Source organism: Toxotes jaculatrix, chromosome 1 (assembly GCF_017976425.1).
Source record: "Toxotes jaculatrix isolate fToxJac2 chromosome 1, fToxJac2.pri, whole genome shotgun sequence".
Lineage (NCBI taxonomy): Eukaryota > Metazoa > Chordata > Actinopteri > Toxotidae > Toxotes > Toxotes jaculatrix.
Window position 1 is genome coordinate 22,270,687 of NC_054394.1, and position 17,593 is coordinate 22,288,279.

General features: G+C 37.7%; 1 protein-coding gene and 1 long non-coding RNA gene across 2 annotated transcripts; one reads left to right on the plus strand and one right to left on the minus strand.

The window, feature by feature from the left end:
- On the minus strand, nt 1-7,359 carry LOC121181255 (ephrin-B2a-like). Its single transcript, XM_041037122.1, has 5 exons — nt 7,035-7,359; nt 5,931-6,214; nt 4,603-4,695; nt 1,876-1,977; nt 1-1,002 (listed from the first exon to the last, which is right to left on the minus strand). The coding sequence occupies exons 1-5, from the start codon at nt 7,139-7,141 to the stop codon at nt 623-625; spliced, it is 966 nt and encodes a 321-aa protein (XP_040893056.1). The 5' UTR covers nt 7,142-7,359; the 3' UTR covers nt 1-622.
- On the plus strand, nt 6,079-17,053 carry LOC121181283. Its single transcript, XR_005894000.1, has 4 exons — nt 6,079-6,216; nt 7,056-7,150; nt 7,985-8,029; nt 15,452-17,053. It is a non-coding gene; the product is annotated as an uncharacterized LOC121181283 (long non-coding RNA).
- Nucleotides 17,054-17,593: the final 540 nt, after the last annotated feature.

Genomic DNA, 17,593 nt, shown 5'->3' on the forward strand with positions numbered 1-17,593 from the left:
ATTGTTCTACTTTAATAAAAGCCACAAAATTATGATTTTCATTTCACTGAACAGCATTTCAAACAAAGTTTACATACTTCATTTATGAAAAAATCTATATTTAAGTGCTCACAAATTTAGTGTGTTGGAGTGCAATATTAATCTTTTTTTCCCCCAGTTCATCAATAAATTAAATAAAATATAAGTTTACTGAACATCTGAAGCTGCCACATTCAGTGGCAGAGAGAGACAACTTATTTTTTTGTAAAGCAAAAACAAAAATAAATTTGCCTTTTACTTACACTTCTGAACATACCTCACAAAACAAACTGAACACAACTACTGAATGATATGTTATCAGGCATCAGTTTTCTCTCTGATTGTCTCTTCACTAGGAAAACAGAGTGAATCAACATCTTTTTGTGCACTTGGTGCAGTGTGACCCCAACAAGTATAAGACATGACATTTGTATGTGTATGGTCAGTGCAACACGGCTCTCAGATAAACTCTCCACCTTTCTTTACACACTACAAACTTTACAACTGTTGCCATGGGAGCACTGTGTAATAAACTGTTGCTTGAGTGTGTCCACAATGGCTGAAGTTTATGATTATCAAAAGACTAGCATTAGAGCAGCAATCCTTAGACTTTGTAGTAGATGTTGGTGGGACTTTGAGGTGTTATCTCCTGAACTATGTACACAGGGGGCCCATAGTCGCTGCTAACACGCTCATAGTGGCGGCAGACCATGCTGTCAGAAGCCCGCAGAGGAAAGACAACATCGCTGCGGTCTGAGCCATTGTTGTCACTGCTGATGCTGTCCCGCTTCGGCACAGCCAAAGTGTTGAGGGACACGGAGGCAGACTGCTGGCTCTCTGGGGTGCAGTGACGGCGATGGTACCTCCACAGCATGACCAGTAGAATTATGATGACCAGGAGGAGGATCACACAGCCAGAGAAAACCCATATGAACAGTCCTGACTCAGAGCCATCGCTGCCACTGGGGTTTGTTTGTCCTGTTTCTGAGCCCGCACCAGTCATGAGAAACAGCAGGGAGAAAAAGCAAGAGAAACTGACATGAAAGAGTAAATCCGGACAGGCGACGCAGAGATTTAAATACAGTTTCACTCCGTTTATGGCCTGGTACAGCCCCATCAATATGTGTTAGTGTGAAAAACCTCTGCCACTGCTGGACACTGGAGAATATGTTCTAATCTTTAGTGTCTTACTGGTAAACCAGCCTGGTGCCTTCCTCTGGCAATGAATACGCCAATGAGTCATGATCATGAAGATCATGAAGGTTTGTATATACGCTGGAGCATGGAGGAGGTAATAAATCCAAACAAAGAAACAAACAAACAAACTGTTCTTGGTGCTTGTTACAAATTTTCATTCCTTTCGAAACGTTTTCTGTTTATAGATTCATACGATGCCTTAGCTGTAATAGGAAGTTCAAAATATTTCACTTTCTGGAGCATAACAGTCACATTTGCAAACTGGAATTCAGATATGTCCCCCTTTAAAGGCTCATACTAGTGTTTTTACATGTTTGTGCCTGTTTACCTCAAATTGCACAGACACCAAAAGCCATTTTCTAAATCATGCTTTGAAAAAAATGTTACTGTATTATTCCTACCCTCAAGTCAACCAATCCCCTGAAAAGACTAAAAGCAACAATGAATCAATCCTACAGACAAGTTTTGTCTGAGAAGTCAAGACCTGATACTGCTTATTTGTCTGCAGAGTTTTTGACACACACATTGTTTTTTTTTTTATGTTATGGAATTTGTTGACAATAACAAAAAATGTACGGTAGTATGTTACACAATCACCAGCTTTCACCAGACTTGTAGTTAGCAAGTTAAAATATTTAATAATTTGATTTGTCTTCATACCTTTGTTTTCTGTCGCAGATGTGTCCTTGGCCTTGGACTTTGGTTGTCTGGGTGGGAATCTGGTGGGGGACTCCTGGAGGGTTGAAGGTGGATCTGAGGAGCCTGGAATATAAGGCAGGACAGCTGCGCAGGTGACATAAATAAAATCACAACATATGGCCTCTAGGACTGTACCTCACATCTCCTAAGTTTCACTTCATGGTGTTTGTCATTTCTCTGCAGGTGAGGTTTTGTTATAACAAAATGTTCCTGTTGAAACTATGGTGGTATTTGCTGAATTACTAGTGGTTGCTGTCAGTTCCTCAGAATCAAAGCAAAACTTAAAGAAAGAGCTTCTTTCTTTCTAGACTGACTATTTTGCACCAACAGTCACTTAGGTAAAAATGTATCACAGAAGTGTTTTTCTAACCTAGTTTGATGACAGAAATTTGTGTTTTGAGTCACAACAGGCACTCTCAGTTTTTCTTCATTGGAAAAACTATCACTGAAGCTTTCACTCTCCACACCTACATGTGTGTGTATAACACACAATTCAGTGTAACCAATTCATACATTTCCTTGAGGGTTTTCCACAAGGAATTTTGGGAAGTGTTGTCAAGTATGTGAAAATCTCATGAAATTATAGCTCTTGAGTAAAATTGAGTTGGGGCACGTACCCAAAATACATCTAGATCTAATGAAAGGTGCTAGTTAATTACTCTGTGGGAAGTGTAGCAACATATTTTGGAGCCATTTACCCACGTAGGGACTAGGGACTTTACTTGAATATTTCCATTTTAGTTTATACTTCAACTTTACAACATTTCAGAGGGAAATATAATAAAATTTACTCAAAGACATGTATTTGTCAGCTATAATTACAAGTTACTTTTCACATTAAGAAAAAATATGACAAGCTTTTAAAATACAAAACATTGAAAAAAATGAAACCAGTGGTTTCCATCCTTTAAGCTAAAATGCAATGTGTCACTGGGATCCCTTGTCACCAGAGACATTTCCCCTCTAAACTTCTCATTTTGTTTAATTCAAATACCAGTTCAAGGCCTAAAGAAGTAAAGTTATTCAATATTTCCTAAAACACAGCAAAAATCTTATTCAAAGTCCAAGAAATGAAAACAGATTTTTTGAATCAGAACTTCATCATCTCATCTCACAATTCCTAAGATTTGTCTTTGTGAACCTTTGGCGGGGGCACAGCCCCTAGGTTGGGAACCACTCTACTAAAATAGTTAACAGTACAAAGCAGTTAAAACTATCTTCACCACGAGCAGCTTCAACAGAAATTTGCTGCTGATAATCATGGTAATCTATTAATGTCATATGTGATAATTTAACAGCCACTGGGACGAAATCTACTTAAGTACTCTATATACTTTTACTTTGACAGTGTAGGTATATTTTGCTGCTAATACTTCTGTATTTTTACCTAAGTTGGATGCTTCATGATACTTTAATGTATTCATTTCACTTCATCTATTAATTTATGAAGAGAAGTTTTAGCACTTTTATTTTTATCATCATGTTTATAGTCAGCTATGTTGGCTTTGTGTTACATTTCTTTGTGTTTTGTGTTCTGTGTACATGTGTCAAAAGGATGTCATCATCTGATCATCTGACTGCAAAACCAACATGTTTCACTCAGTCATGCATCAAGCTTGAGCTTTTGGTTTCATTTAAATCTACTCACAACACATTTACCATGAATGTACAAAATGACCACAACTGGATTTTCAGTTCTAAAGGCACAATCTGTAAATCCAAACACAAACCACTACCAAAAACTTAAACACAAGACTGGAAACCGCAATTACTCCCAAACTGACTGACAGGACTTTTAATATATGTAGACTTCAAGCCACGAGATTACAACTAAATCCGAGTTATTAATATTTTCTGTTGCTGTTTACACCAGAAGAGTTTGTAAACACAGCAGGAAAACAGCCCCATATTTCCAGTTATGATCAGTTGAGAAACACACAAAATGCTGATTTTTCATCTTTAACTCAAAGTCTTGAATAATTGATGTGAATAATACTTCGTATTTCTGAGGTCAAAAAAATTCCATTTCACATTTAGCTTTTAAAGTTTCAGCAGCACACACAGAAACACGGCAACTGTCGATTTCTCTGATCATGTGGAGCTCAATGGCACATCAAAACACATCGCATGTATAAACAAGTACACTGACACATGAATATGTTTCTTCATGCACAGGGATACTTACCTAATAAACTGCTAAATATCACCATCATAATATTGTACTGATGTTTTTGTGCGAATGTTGTATTATAGGGTGAATTATCCTCAGGACATTTAAAGTAATGGCAGTAGGTTATGTTCAGAATCTTCTTTATTCAATTTTAATGTATGTGATAAGAGCACAAAATAATTTTTCAAAAATGACCATTGGCTATTCTGATGTTAATACAAAAAAAAGGATTAGTGACTGCAACAACCAGTCAGAATGATGGCATGCAAGATAATACTGATGGCCTTAAGCTGCCAGGGGTTTGAATTAGGGATTTGAGATATTTCATGACAGCAATCTCTCTTCAAGAGAATGAATAGATAATCGAGATTATCTGACCACTTAGTGATTCCAGAGACGAGTGTGAGGAGGTGTTACAGTTGCAATACACGTTTTGTCAGATAGCTGTGTCTCTCTTTCATTTGCACAGCCAGCTTTATACACATGCTGGCACACACATACAAACACAAAGTACTTACTTTGGCCGACTCTCAGCACCAGCTTCATGGATTTTGTTCTACAAACCCCTCCATTAGTGTTATCCAGACCTTGCAGAGCCCCTGTAGAGGTGGCTGATATATGGAGAGAGGAGGCAAATGTTAAATTATTGTTCTAAGTTCTAAGTTAATATTTCACGTAATCATCATAAGACGAGATTATCAAGCAATGCATATTTCCATTGTGATGTTTTTTGTTTTATTCGGCAACAGACTCTTTCTGTTGCCGAATATTGCATCACTCATGCAAGAAGATGCAGACACACATAGCACAAACTATAATGTCACATACAGTATATTGATAATCACACATAAAAGTACAAGATACAACTAGGGCTGCACCAAATAATAATTCATTAATTTTTTTTGTTCTTTAAAATGTCAGAAAACAGCTGAAAATGTTCATCACCAGTTTCAGGAGCCCCATGTGACATCTTCATATTGTTTGCTATGTCTGACCAACAGTCCAAAACCCAAAGATATTTGGTTTACTATCACATAAGACAAAGAATATTCCCATAACATCCTCAAATTTAAGAAGTTTTTCCTTCATAAATAACTTACGTGATTAACTGATGATCAAAATAGTTGAATCAACTGACCAATGGACTGATAATTTGAGCTCAAGATGCATCATGGGTGGTGGACAAAATTAATAAATTAAAAATAAATGTAGTAGCCAGCCTTTTTAAGAAATAACCATCATAGCAACAATTAAAACACATTCAAAAACACATAAACATACATACCAAGAACTCTCATTCACCCCTGTTCCCCCCCACCACACACACACACATAGACTTGTTAGCAGCATTTAGGTCAGATAACAACATCTCACAGGCTACGAGCCACGTTGCCATGAAAGCTCCCATCAAATCTGCCTGATGCTGTAAAAGCCTTGTGTGATTTGGGGCATGTAAGCCCTTGGAATCACACTGGCCTGCCAGAGCGAAGTGTGCTGTCAGAGCAAGGCGAGGTGGATGAGGCTACATGGTCAGACTTGCTCTATCTCATGCATCACTTGCCACTAAGATGCTGGTTTAACTGACAGCGGTCCAATAATGAGGCCACATTTTTTTGATTCTCACGCAAACTGACAAATTGAGAGGGAGCCAAGGATGATGGCTCCCTCATCTCCTGCAGGAAAAAAAAAGACAAACAGTTGCTTGCATTGATTCAAATACTGCTCCACCTGTAGCAAGCAGCAGCTTGTGTCTCTGTTCTACTGATTGTAAGATGTTGCTCATATTTATATGCACTGAGACAAACATGGGTGACAGCCGTGGCAGGGATTATCTAGACTAACTCACAGGTAATATAATAGTCCCTCCCCTTGAGGAACTCCAAACCCCACAGGTTGGGGCTGAACTCCTGAAACTTGAACGTGAACTTGACGTCCCGGTGAGGCTTGTCACAGTTCAGCAGGGGTGTGTCTGTCTTGTCAATCGTGCAGCTCTCCATCTGACTTCGGGAGACCAGGTACACTTTGTAGAACTCCTCCTTTCCCCCCGAGGAAGCGTCTGCCCTTGGACAAACAATGTCCATCTTGTCCCCTATTTGAGGATACAGGACTAGACCCTGGCTTTGACTAAATCTGTGAGTAAGAGGGTGACATGGGGGTTGGAAAAGAAAATAATAATTGCAACTGAACTGTTAAACAATGCAGACTGAAACATCATTATTTAATTCTCTGTTTGAATTACTAAAACACAAAGAGACAAAGACTTAAGAATCAGAAATCAGAAAATAGTTAAAAATGCCCATCACAAGTGAAATAAAAAGCCAAAGGTGATGTTTTTAGATTGCTGTCTGAGCAAAAAGCCAAACCCAAAGATATTCAATTTTAAAGCTGAAAATTCAATCAATTTAGTCAGTCCACAGAAATTCATCTGCAACTGTTTGATAATTGAGTAACTGTATGAGTTATTTCTCCAGCAAAAATTCTCTAGTTTTAGCGTCTCACTTGTGAGGATTGGCTGGTGTGCCTTGTCTTAGGTGATAGTAAACTGAATATCTTTGGGTTTTGTACTGTAGATCGGAGAAATCAAGCAAAGTGAAGACAGCACTTTGGACTTCACAAATTTCTAACATTCCATGGATCAAATAATTGATCAAATAATAAAGAAAATCAAATTTAATCATTTTAAATGATACAGAACAGGGAATGTTTGGCATTTTGACTTGATAAATTGCTTAATTAATGTTGTCATTGTCATTAACTAATTTTCTGTAATGTCAACGATTAATCGACTAATTGTTCTAAATGAAATATCAGAAGGACAGGTTCTGATTTCAGGTAAAAGGGTTGCTCCTCACCTCTTTACCTTTCGATCAATTAATTAGGTCACACTACATGCACAAAGCAGCCGCAGAAAGTTGCACCCGTCCAGTGTGAAACTGATTTATCCACTTACTTTTCATTGGACCTACTCCAGTGGATGGACTCCAGAGTGGCGGCACTACAGCAGCGAATGATGGCCAGCAGGATCCCGGCACCGCAGCTCCATGTGCTTCTCCCCATCACAGGCAGGTACACGACGGCTCAGTATCATAAAATAGAGTGAAAACCAGCTAAAATCTGTTGCCTCTGCATGTCTCCAGTGGCCCCAGGTGCGCGCAGACGACACATTCCAGATCCCACCAAGTTGCGAATCTTCCTCCTGCAGATGTATGAGATTTTCCACATTGTGCGTAATTGGCTAGAAAATCATTCGTGTGACGAAATCCATGTATTGAGGACAGAGATTGTGTGGACTATTTAGTCATCAGCTGACTGACCGGTCCGCCCATATACAGGCTAATGCGTAGGGAAGACCGGGGTTGGTTGGCACATTTTTTTCCCTCTGTAATGTTGATTTCTCCACATTATCTGGGATAGAAATCAACAGCAGCAAAACCCTTTATTCTTTGGTGGAACTGGTACAAATTGCTTTTATGTCATTAACATCTTTGAAAACTCAAATACACACACACACACACACACACACATACACACACATATATATACACATACACACGTATATACTTTGTACATATGTGTATATATGTATAAAAGTATATATATACTTTTCCCAAAGCCACTCAGGTTTAATGTATATTATCCACCTCTGTAAAGTTATATCTATAGTTTATCATATCTACTATTTATGTATGTATGTATGTTTAATTATTCATTTATTTGCATGTGAACTCTTTTTTTCTTGATGAAAGTGGGTTATTTTAGGAATTTAAAAAATTTTTTTTCGACTGAACTTATGACATAAGGGGATTTTTATGGGAAAACACAGTTATTTGGATACAGCGACTATATATAAAAAAGTATTTTTTCTGTACCTTTAATTAAACTATTTTTTATTTTTTGTAGCTACATGGCTTGACCTGCAACAAAAATTTGGATATTGTTTAAAAGGTAGGTTCACATCTACAGTATTTGAAAACACACACGCACACATACCCGACAGTGAAACTTTAGGCCGACTCACTCAGTGAAGTAACTATATGGGGAAGTCCAGGACCAGAGTACAGATTTGATAAATCAAGATTTTTGTGCTCTCCCCTGTTGTTGGGAAACATAGATCGTGACAAAAAGACGAGTGAAAGCTGTGACTCAGCGATCACCTTAAATGAACCTGCTCTACCCAGGATACACAGAGTTTAATGAGACAGAGATGGCCATCTACTGCAAAAAGTTGTGTAAATTCCTCAAATAAATAACAGTAAGCCGCCTAGAATCTTCCACTACATCCTGAGCTTGATCTTTTATTGTTAGGATTTTTATTGCTATATGGATCAACACATATAAAATCATTGTTGGATGGATGAGTTGGGATTTTCTTTAAAATCCTGTATATTCTGCATTTAAGGAGCCAAGTCTGTAATCCCCTCATTTTCAGGGAATCTGAACTAATGACAAAGTGGTTTAAAAGATTACACAGTGCTTCTGTCACAAGACTAAAGCACCACAAATGATGGCTGAACTGCACTGAAATGTGTTTAAAGTGCTGGAAACATCTTTCATATTTATAATTCTTTTAAAACTTGAGTTTTGTTGACTTGGACTACATAGAAAGAGAAGATACGGAGATGTTTTCTAAACACAAAATTACAGAAGTCTGACTTTTGGTTTGACTAAAACAAACTTCAGATACACAAACCTCTGATGTTTAGGAATTAGGATTTTATTTTTTTTGTCATGCGTTCAGCTGCCAACAAACATTCACAAGCCAGATTCCAAACATAACATTAATTTAGATATCAGTGGATCAGTATGAATTTGATCACAAAACAAATCTCTGTAAGTTCCTTGGTGTAACACTGACTTTTTTTTTTTCTTTTTTTTTCTAGTGATGAACTAACCAGTGAATTTTTCACTAGTTGAACTGGTACAGATTTTGTTTTGTGTTTTTTTTACTTTTTCTTTGGCCTTTTCCCTCTTTGTCTCAAATTGGAGCAGTTTCAGATACAATTATCTCTGCTAGGAACACTTTATTAACAACAGAAAATTTAAACACAACACAGGACAATTTATGATCTATTATACTCACCATACTGATTGCTTTCAGTGTCAAAATACAGAATTTCTAGCATTGGCATACAATACTACTATCACATAGAATACTAACACACAAATTTCAAGTACGTAATTCAGAACATCTTCAAAAAATAAATGCAAAAGAACTTTGTATAACCAAAATATTCTAATAAAATGCCCAGTACAGAAGAAAAAAAACTTGCAATACTAAGACAAAATGTACTGAAGTAACCATTGAATGATGGGTTTACTGCATAATAAGGGGCTGATTGTTTCCAGTTCCTTTTTGGTGAAGGCAAGAGAGCTATCTGAGAGCTTCATAAATGCTATTTTCAAAAAACATAACAATTCCAAAGGCCACAAGGCAGTCACCAAAGATCCTGACATCTGTTCAACAGTTCACAATGTTATCAAGAAGTTCACAGTCATCAAACTATCAAATGCTCCATGGGCAAAGGCCAAGAACAACACCACTATTTAAAGAAACTAAAAGCAAGACAAATGTTTGCAAAAATGTTCATGGATAATCCAGAGTCTTATTGGGATAATGTTGTATGGACAGATGAAACCAGAGTAGAGCTCTTTGGGCATCAGTGCTTCGCTGCCTCTGGTACTGGAGGCAATTAATGATTCAAAGGAATGATGAAATCAAAAGATTACCAAGGCATTTCAGAGCTAAATGTGTTACCCAGTGTCAGAAATCTAGGTTTGAGGCAGAGGTCTTTGGTCTTTCAGCTGGACAACAAACCAAAGCACACGTCCAGCAGCACAAAAGAACGACTGAAAAGGAAAAGATGGACAGTTTTCAACTGGCCAGGAATGAGTCAATCAGTAAATCCCATTGAAAGCCTTTGAAGAGAGCTGAAATCTGCCATTGCAAAAATGACTCCTGTAACCTTAAAAGAGCTTAAATGTAGAGCAGTGGGAGAGTGGCAGAAACTACCAGCAGACAGGTGCAGGATGCTTTTAGATGGTTTAAAGAAATGTTTAGAGGCTGTCCTTCCTGCCAAAGGTTCTGCAACCAAATATTAGAAAAGGGTTCTAATAATTGCATCCAGGGTATATTTTATGTTTGTATTATTTCACTGTTATGCAGGTGTTGTTTTTGTCATTTGTTCAGTAGCCTTGGACACTTTCTTAAAACATCTTGGTTATACAAAACTAGAACATTTGCATTTATCTCTGAAGATATTCTGAATTATGTACTTGAAATTCAGGGGTGCCATTAAACCTCTTCACAGGCTTATGGACCTCTGCTGCAAAGTTGCTGAGACCATCTAACTGCATATACTCAGTGGACACATAAATAAGTCAGGGAACAGGCCTGCATGTACCCAAGAAGAGATCTAATCAGCTAAAATAACTCTTTTCAATGTGCCATGACTGCAGCATCTCGACAACTTCATGAAGAACAGAGTAGCAGTCTGAACAGTCAATCCATGACAGTTTCACTTTCTGTCTACATCATGTTCCTCAGTTGCATGATGAGTCCTCCTTCCCAGTAACCACTAACAGTGGTATCAGCAGTCTCCAGTTAGTGGGGGATTTTTGTGAGATCTCCCAAAGTGAAGCTAATGCTAACATGTTAGGTGTCTGGTAATGAACAACCCCTATCACGATTAGCATTAACCTCAACATGGGACTAGACTTGATGGCTGTCTCATCAGTCACATTCTTACCTCAGTGCTGTTTTTCAGAATGTCCTGCAGGGGGAGACAAGCACTGATTAATGGTTGGCTTTGAGAGATCATTTATACATTTGTACTGAAGAGTTTCATTCACAAGTATTCACCACGTAAGCCAATAGCTGGGTGTCACTGTGAATTTGTGGTAACCTAGATCGCAGTTAGAACATCAAAGACTTTAAAGAGTGGATTACAAGAAAACTGCCTCTCAAAAAATCCAGTTTGCTCAAGATAAGATGCTCTGCCTATATTTTAAAAACATGCTTTGAGGGAAAAAGACTGTTGGCAGTTCATGATTGATTGACTATCTAAACTCTCAGTTTGAAGACACAATTAAGTAGAAAACAAAAGAACACACTGAACTTCAGTTCTCACACTGTCCTTATATTTTCCCTTTAACAACGTAGGTTTCAGCTTTGATAAGACATCATTTAGGCCTTTTCTTAAGGCTGCTCTTTTTATACATCATTTCCTTTAACGTCAGCCTGACATGTCTGGTAACATCAACACCATGCTTGTGAGCCTCTAACGGGTTGAGGTAAATCGCCTACCCAGATGAGTTTTAAAAGACTGAAGACGTACAGGTGCGGAGCAGCTGGTACTATCAGTAAGGTTGGATATCTGTTATCTCCCTACAGAGATGTTACGAGAAACTTGTCTGATATGCCGTCTCAATGTCGATTTAGAGTCAAGACATTAATCCAAGTTTAGATAATGTCAGGAAGTAAGTCTATGTGTGTGATAATGGTAGTTAGGTAGCTACTGACCTGTCACCACATCAACAGCACTTCCTCTTTCAGCAACCGGTGTTTCTCTTCTTCCTTGCTCAACGCTTCTGTCTCTCTTCTGTCCTTTCTCCACCCTCTGTATTTGCCTCCTTCTCGTTGCCATTCAACAATAAACTAAAACGTGGGTTTTACATGTCTTTTATACTCTTGAATACAAGTGTGAGTCATGCAAAATCCCCTTCTAGCTGAATGACTATTAAAAAGAAAAAGGAAATCACACAACAAATTTGAAGCAAGATGCCATTTATCTTCTCTGTAAATGCCACCTACAGAAGACAAAATGTATTCATTTCTTGTATTTAAACAGGTTATTTACATTTATGCGAACTGTGATGACAGCAATAGAGGTTTACACAAATATGATGGCAGTTTGACATCATGAATTTATATTCAGTTGCGTTTTCAAATATGTAACACGTCAAAGATTTGACAGGAAAACAGGTCCAATACATGGCTGCGTTTGAGCAACGTGTAAAAACTGAATCTTCCCCTGTGATATTCAGAGAGATTTAATGAATCTAGAAATAATTTAAGAAAAAAACTGATGGGCCACAGACGCAGCCTTCATAGTAACACATTAAATCTGATTAATACCAAATTTGATGTACAGGCCTACTGTACGATAGTTTGAGCTCTGCTCGTGGAAACAAACCTGGCTCTGTATCAAACTGTCCAAAGCTTTTCTACAGCATTTCCCTCTCTCACATTTTCCACTTCCTCAATACAGAGAGTGAATGAATACATAAAGAGGACCTAAACACCCTCACTGCTGGTGTTTCATCACTTTCCCTTTAAAAACAAGACTGAGGTTGTGTCCCAAATTCATACTTCATTACTAATTTCATAGTACTTACTACCACATTGTTTAAGCAGTTAGAATAGTTAGTATGCAAAAAATCTACATACTTAGCCACTTTAAATTAACAGGAAATGACACAGTACAACCAGAAAACAATTCTTTCTTTCTTTCTTTCTTTCTTTTTTTAGTTGAGCTGTGAGCAGGTCCCCCATTTGTTTTATGTGTTGGCATATGGGAGAGTGGTATCAAATTTTGACTTGCTGGCGGTGCTGGATGAAAAGTTAAGGGATCACCACATAATTACAGTTCATCCTGAGAGGAACATGAATGCGTGTGCTCCAAATCTGATGGCAATCCATTCAATAGTTGTTGCGAAACGTCCCTCGAATCCCCCAAATATCAACCTGGTAGTGCTGAAGGAAAAGCCAGAGGAGCACCAAAGTCTTTAGGATTCATCCTCTGGGGACCATGAATGTCTGTACAAAATTTTGTGCCAATCCATCCAAGATGTCAAGAAACATCACAGGATAAGTAAAAACTTTGGTCTGCTGGTGGCACTGGAGTTGTTGAGTCTCTAAAACTCACAAATGGAAACCTCATGGTGGTATTAGAGGAAAGGTCAATAGTGTTTGTAGACAAACAGATTTTTGCTGGATCAGGATATTGAACTTGGACAAAGGAGACTCGTGACAAAATTTTACTATGTTTTCTATCTGTGATCATTTCTTGGAACTTACATTAATGCTAAAAACATATAACTCATATTATTTTCATATTTACACCTTTACTCACACACACACTGTTGCTCATTAACTTGGAATAAAATATATTTTACCTCTTCTCATGAAATTATTGTGACAGTGTGATTTATTCTTGATAGATAAAGTGTATATCTTCTCAAAACTTCATTGATCAATCTCTTCCAATGTGATTACTGATGTGTATAAAAAGAAATAAAAAGAGGAATGTGTCTGAAAACAAAATTATTCCAACTTTATGGGCAACAATGTATTAAGCATCCATTTCTTATGAAGCCACCTGTACAATCACTAACGTTATGACTGTGCAAAGTACTGAAATGAATCTCTTTTTGTCAGTTATGGGAGTGTCCTCACCGGGGATTTTAACAGAGACCCTTTTCCACTAAATGACGGTGATCCTGCGTGCTATCCTCATTACATAAATCAGATGCTGTCTATAAACTAGCTCAGCCCGCAGTGTGTCAAACTCATACTTTAACTCATACTCATAAGGCAAGGTGCCTCCCCATCAATCTCACTACCTAACCCCCACCCGACTTATCTCCATCACTGAGAGTAGCGCATGGCACTGTGGCTGACTGCACACTTTGGCTTCATGCAAACCCTTTTCATAGATCTTCACTCAGTGGATTCGTCATATACATCACATTCCTGTGAGAGTGAGAGAGTGAGAAAACACACAAGAAATGACAGACACATTGATGATTTAGTAGTTGAAGGGAAAAGGTTGAAAGTACATGAGGAGGTGGGGGAAGAAGCAGAGCTGTGGCAGGGACCCCCCCTTCACATACTGGAAATTCACAACGTGTAATATGACAGCGTTCAAAGCGATCCTCGCTGCTTCTGTCTGGCTCTCCGACTTTCTCTGCCACTCTTAGAGATTGCAAATTTATGGAGGAAGTCGCTACTTAAGTTTCCCTTTTCATTTTAAAAATGATTGTGTATTCTTTCGGTGATGATGAGAAGAAATTTCATGTGACAATGCATGCGCCTGTCTGTTGCCTCAAAGAGGAACTGACATCATATTTAGGTGTAAAGGGGAAAGCAGATCCTAATCTTCTTCTGAACATCAACTTAAGTCACAAAACATAAATTTCGTCAAGAAGGCTACCTTCGCCTTCACTCATAACCTCAGATACTTTCAAGCTCTGTTTCAGTGTTTCCACGTGGGCAATTTGAGTGCCTGACTTCACTCTGTTTTCCTGTCATGTGTGGGATATGCATGAGAGGCCCGACAGACATACAGCTGATGTGATCTGATAGCATTTCCACCTCTCTATGCCGTCATCCTGTCACAGTCTCTTTGTCTTCAAAGTGTGACATATGTGGCACCACAGGGACAGACAGGGTTTTTTTTTTTTTGCATTCTTTTGAAGACGTGTTTTATTTTCACATCATTTAACATCTGTTTCAGAGCTAAAAGTTGCTATTGTTTTACCCCACAACAACATTAAACACCTAAGCTATCACACCTAAGTGTTTATCTAAGGATCTAGATGAACACTATGAGCAGCAAAGGACAAAGCATTGTCTTCCATTCCTACTCTTTCACAGTGACATACAAGGCTTGGTTTCCCCAAACAAAACCCCTATGTCTAAAATTAGCACATTTAAAAGAAGTGTGGGTGAGATTCTGAAGTGGAAAGACCAACACTGGCTAAGGTTCAATTCCACAAATTACTTTAAATATACACACGCATCTCAAATTTCTGGTTATTGAAAATATTCGTCCACACTGACTGGTTCCATGAAAACTGATGTTAGGTGTACTCTTCACAATGTTTACTGCAATGCTGCTTGTACAACTAAAGGTCACTTTTTCCTTAATTAATATCTAAAGTTAAAGGTTTCTTTGGAGAATTTGTCAGTAACACTACACAGTTTATTACATAATTCACGTGTGAGAGGTTTGTATTTTGTACTGGCTTCACTGTCTCCAAACAGAAACTAAACAGTCTTTTGTCTTTCCAGCATGTGATGTAAAACACCGAAGACCAAAATCCAACCTCCCTATTTCCACATTGTTAGATTTGTCTCTTTGCTCTTTCCCCAGAACACAAAATTTCCAATGTACCTCCAAGTCAGGGCTTGAATTCTCTGGACCTGACTCTACCTAGATCTATCTGCTGCACCTCAGTGTACAGCAGATAGATCTATCCAAAGCCACAGCAGAAGCTTGAGGCCAAACATTTGGATGGCTTTTTTGTTTTAGTTTTTACTGAATATCAAATGAAATAACATTACAGCATTTGCACCATTATTCGCAGAAGGAGAAAAACGTTATTTAAGTGGAAATCACCAGCCCCCAGTCCAGGGTGTACACCGACCCTTGCCTGTTGTCAGCTGGGATAGGCTTCAGCTCCCCCGCGACCCTGACGGAGAAAGCGGTATAGAAAATGGATGGATGGATGACCAGACCCTCATAAGTCATCCCTCTGACTTTAGACCTGAAGAGAAAAAATAGTTTGCATCAGGCTCTGTTCACAAGTTTCATTCCTCTTAAGGTCCAATGATCCAGTACTTTTATAATAGTAAAAGTCATCCAAAAGACGGGATATGTCTGTCTATGTATTGCAATGTATTATCTTTTTCTTTTTCAAATTTTCTTTATCTTCTTTGACTCCTTTCAGCCACTGCACCACTTCGTTTCACTTATTATTTTGTACCACATCAATAGTAACAGAAATTAGTATATACTGTGCATAGGGTGAGGGATGGGGGCTTGAGGAGATGGAATATAGAGGCCTCTTTATTGATGTGTTTTAAAGAAAAACATGGTAACGTTTTCTCACCATGTACAATGTAACTTATGTAAGTTATAACAATAATGATGAAAGTAATAATATACACAATATCCATGACTATATTTGCACAGTCATTCAACATGTATGTACCTAATACGCTTTGAAATTTTGACAAGGTTTTATCACATAGGTTTCAAGGAATTTAATTGTCATAACTTTTCAGCTGCTTCTGTTTCCGACTTTTGGACTTTCAGCTTCTGCATGTTTGGTATTAGTCCAAAATAAGTAAAGCCAGTTAAATATTTTGTTTGTTTTTTCTCCTTTGAGTTTGGTCCTTAGCCACCAACCATCATAGCCTTTTTATCTATTAAGCCAAATGCCAAGACAGATTCAGAGGACAGCATTTATTTCAAAATCCATGTGTATCCAAAATGTGTGACCCTCTCAAAAATATGGAACGGCCTTTATCAATGTGGATTTAAAATAGACAGTATAGACAGTATTTTTTTTTTGCTGTGGATGATTAAAACAAACATAAACAAACTTGTGACCTTAACAGCATGTGAACCCTTCAATCAGATAGTCCAGCTTCTCCCACACATCAGTATAAAAGTATAGTGACAAGCAGTAAAATCAGTAAGAAATGTAATTGCTTCACACTGAAGCATGTAACTATAAACTGGTAACCAACCCTGCCATTCTGAAAATTTGTTCTTTGTCAATGTGTGCTTCTGTGAAATTATGTTGTGTATGAAATACACATCCTATTTCCATTCCAGATTAAATATTTAGTCACATTTTAATTTTTTGATCAATAGTCATATCTATGGATCAAAAGTGACACTTACCCCAAAATGGATACAAATAAACAATGAAATTGCACTTATGTTTTTGTAAATAAGTAAATTAATAAATGAACAAAGACAAGTTGACCACAATGATAAAGAAAAGAAAAGATTCTGTGTGCATTCATACTGTTTGAATTAGCTTCAAAGTGAGTGATTAACAAAATGCTCTTCATAAAATCTGCTTAAAAGTTCCCCTTTTAGGACACAGTAGACAGACATCTGAAAAAGATATATTTCAGTACTAATCAAATGTCATCAATGTGTCTGAAGTGACAATAAAATCCCCCACAATAACTGAAGCAATTGTCTAAGTTATTCCAGACACATGAATCCTTTAAAGCTGCTCATGTTTAGAGCCATGTTTCAGTCCAGTCCCACAAAAAATGTAGCCTTTGAAAGAAAGCATGTAAATCCTAAAAACCACACCAAGAAATGACTAATTGGATTCCTCAGTTTATCAAATTGAGCAGCTCTGCCATCTACTGGTGAAGGTTAGGTATTGTATCATCATGCATCATCAGTGTAAAAACATCATAAAGGCTGTGATATTTAATTTTTTCTTATTGAAAGCAATAACCTCAAACACTTATGGTAGTTGCGGATGTTTGAAGTAATTTTGTCATAGATTTACTATGACATTTAAAGTGATTGTCCTGCTTCAGTTGGTGGACCGCCACCCCGATATTATCCTGTGAGATACTTTTATAAACTTGGGAATTCAACAATTTAACTTGAGTTTCATAAGTTCCCAAAACATTTTCCCAGTAGCGCTGCAGAGTGGCAGTGTGCTTTTTGGTAAACTTCAGACAAGTTGCAT

What these genes read in the sequence shown, in the direction of transcription:
- LOC121181255 (XM_041037122.1), bottom strand. Translation starts at nt 7,141, where the DNA reads ATGGGGAGAAGCACATGGAGCTGCGGTGCCGGGATCCTGCTGGCCATC. An exon ending in GAGGGACTATTATATTACCT is followed by an intron (nt 4,696 to 5,930) that starts GTGAGTTAGTCT and finishes TCCATATATCAG; the next exon opens with CCACCTCTACAGGGGCTCTG. An exon ending in ATCTGCGACAGAAAACAAAG is followed by an intron (nt 1,003 to 1,875) that starts GTATGAAGACAA and finishes GTGCGGGCTCAG; the next exon opens with AAACAGGACAAACAAACCCC.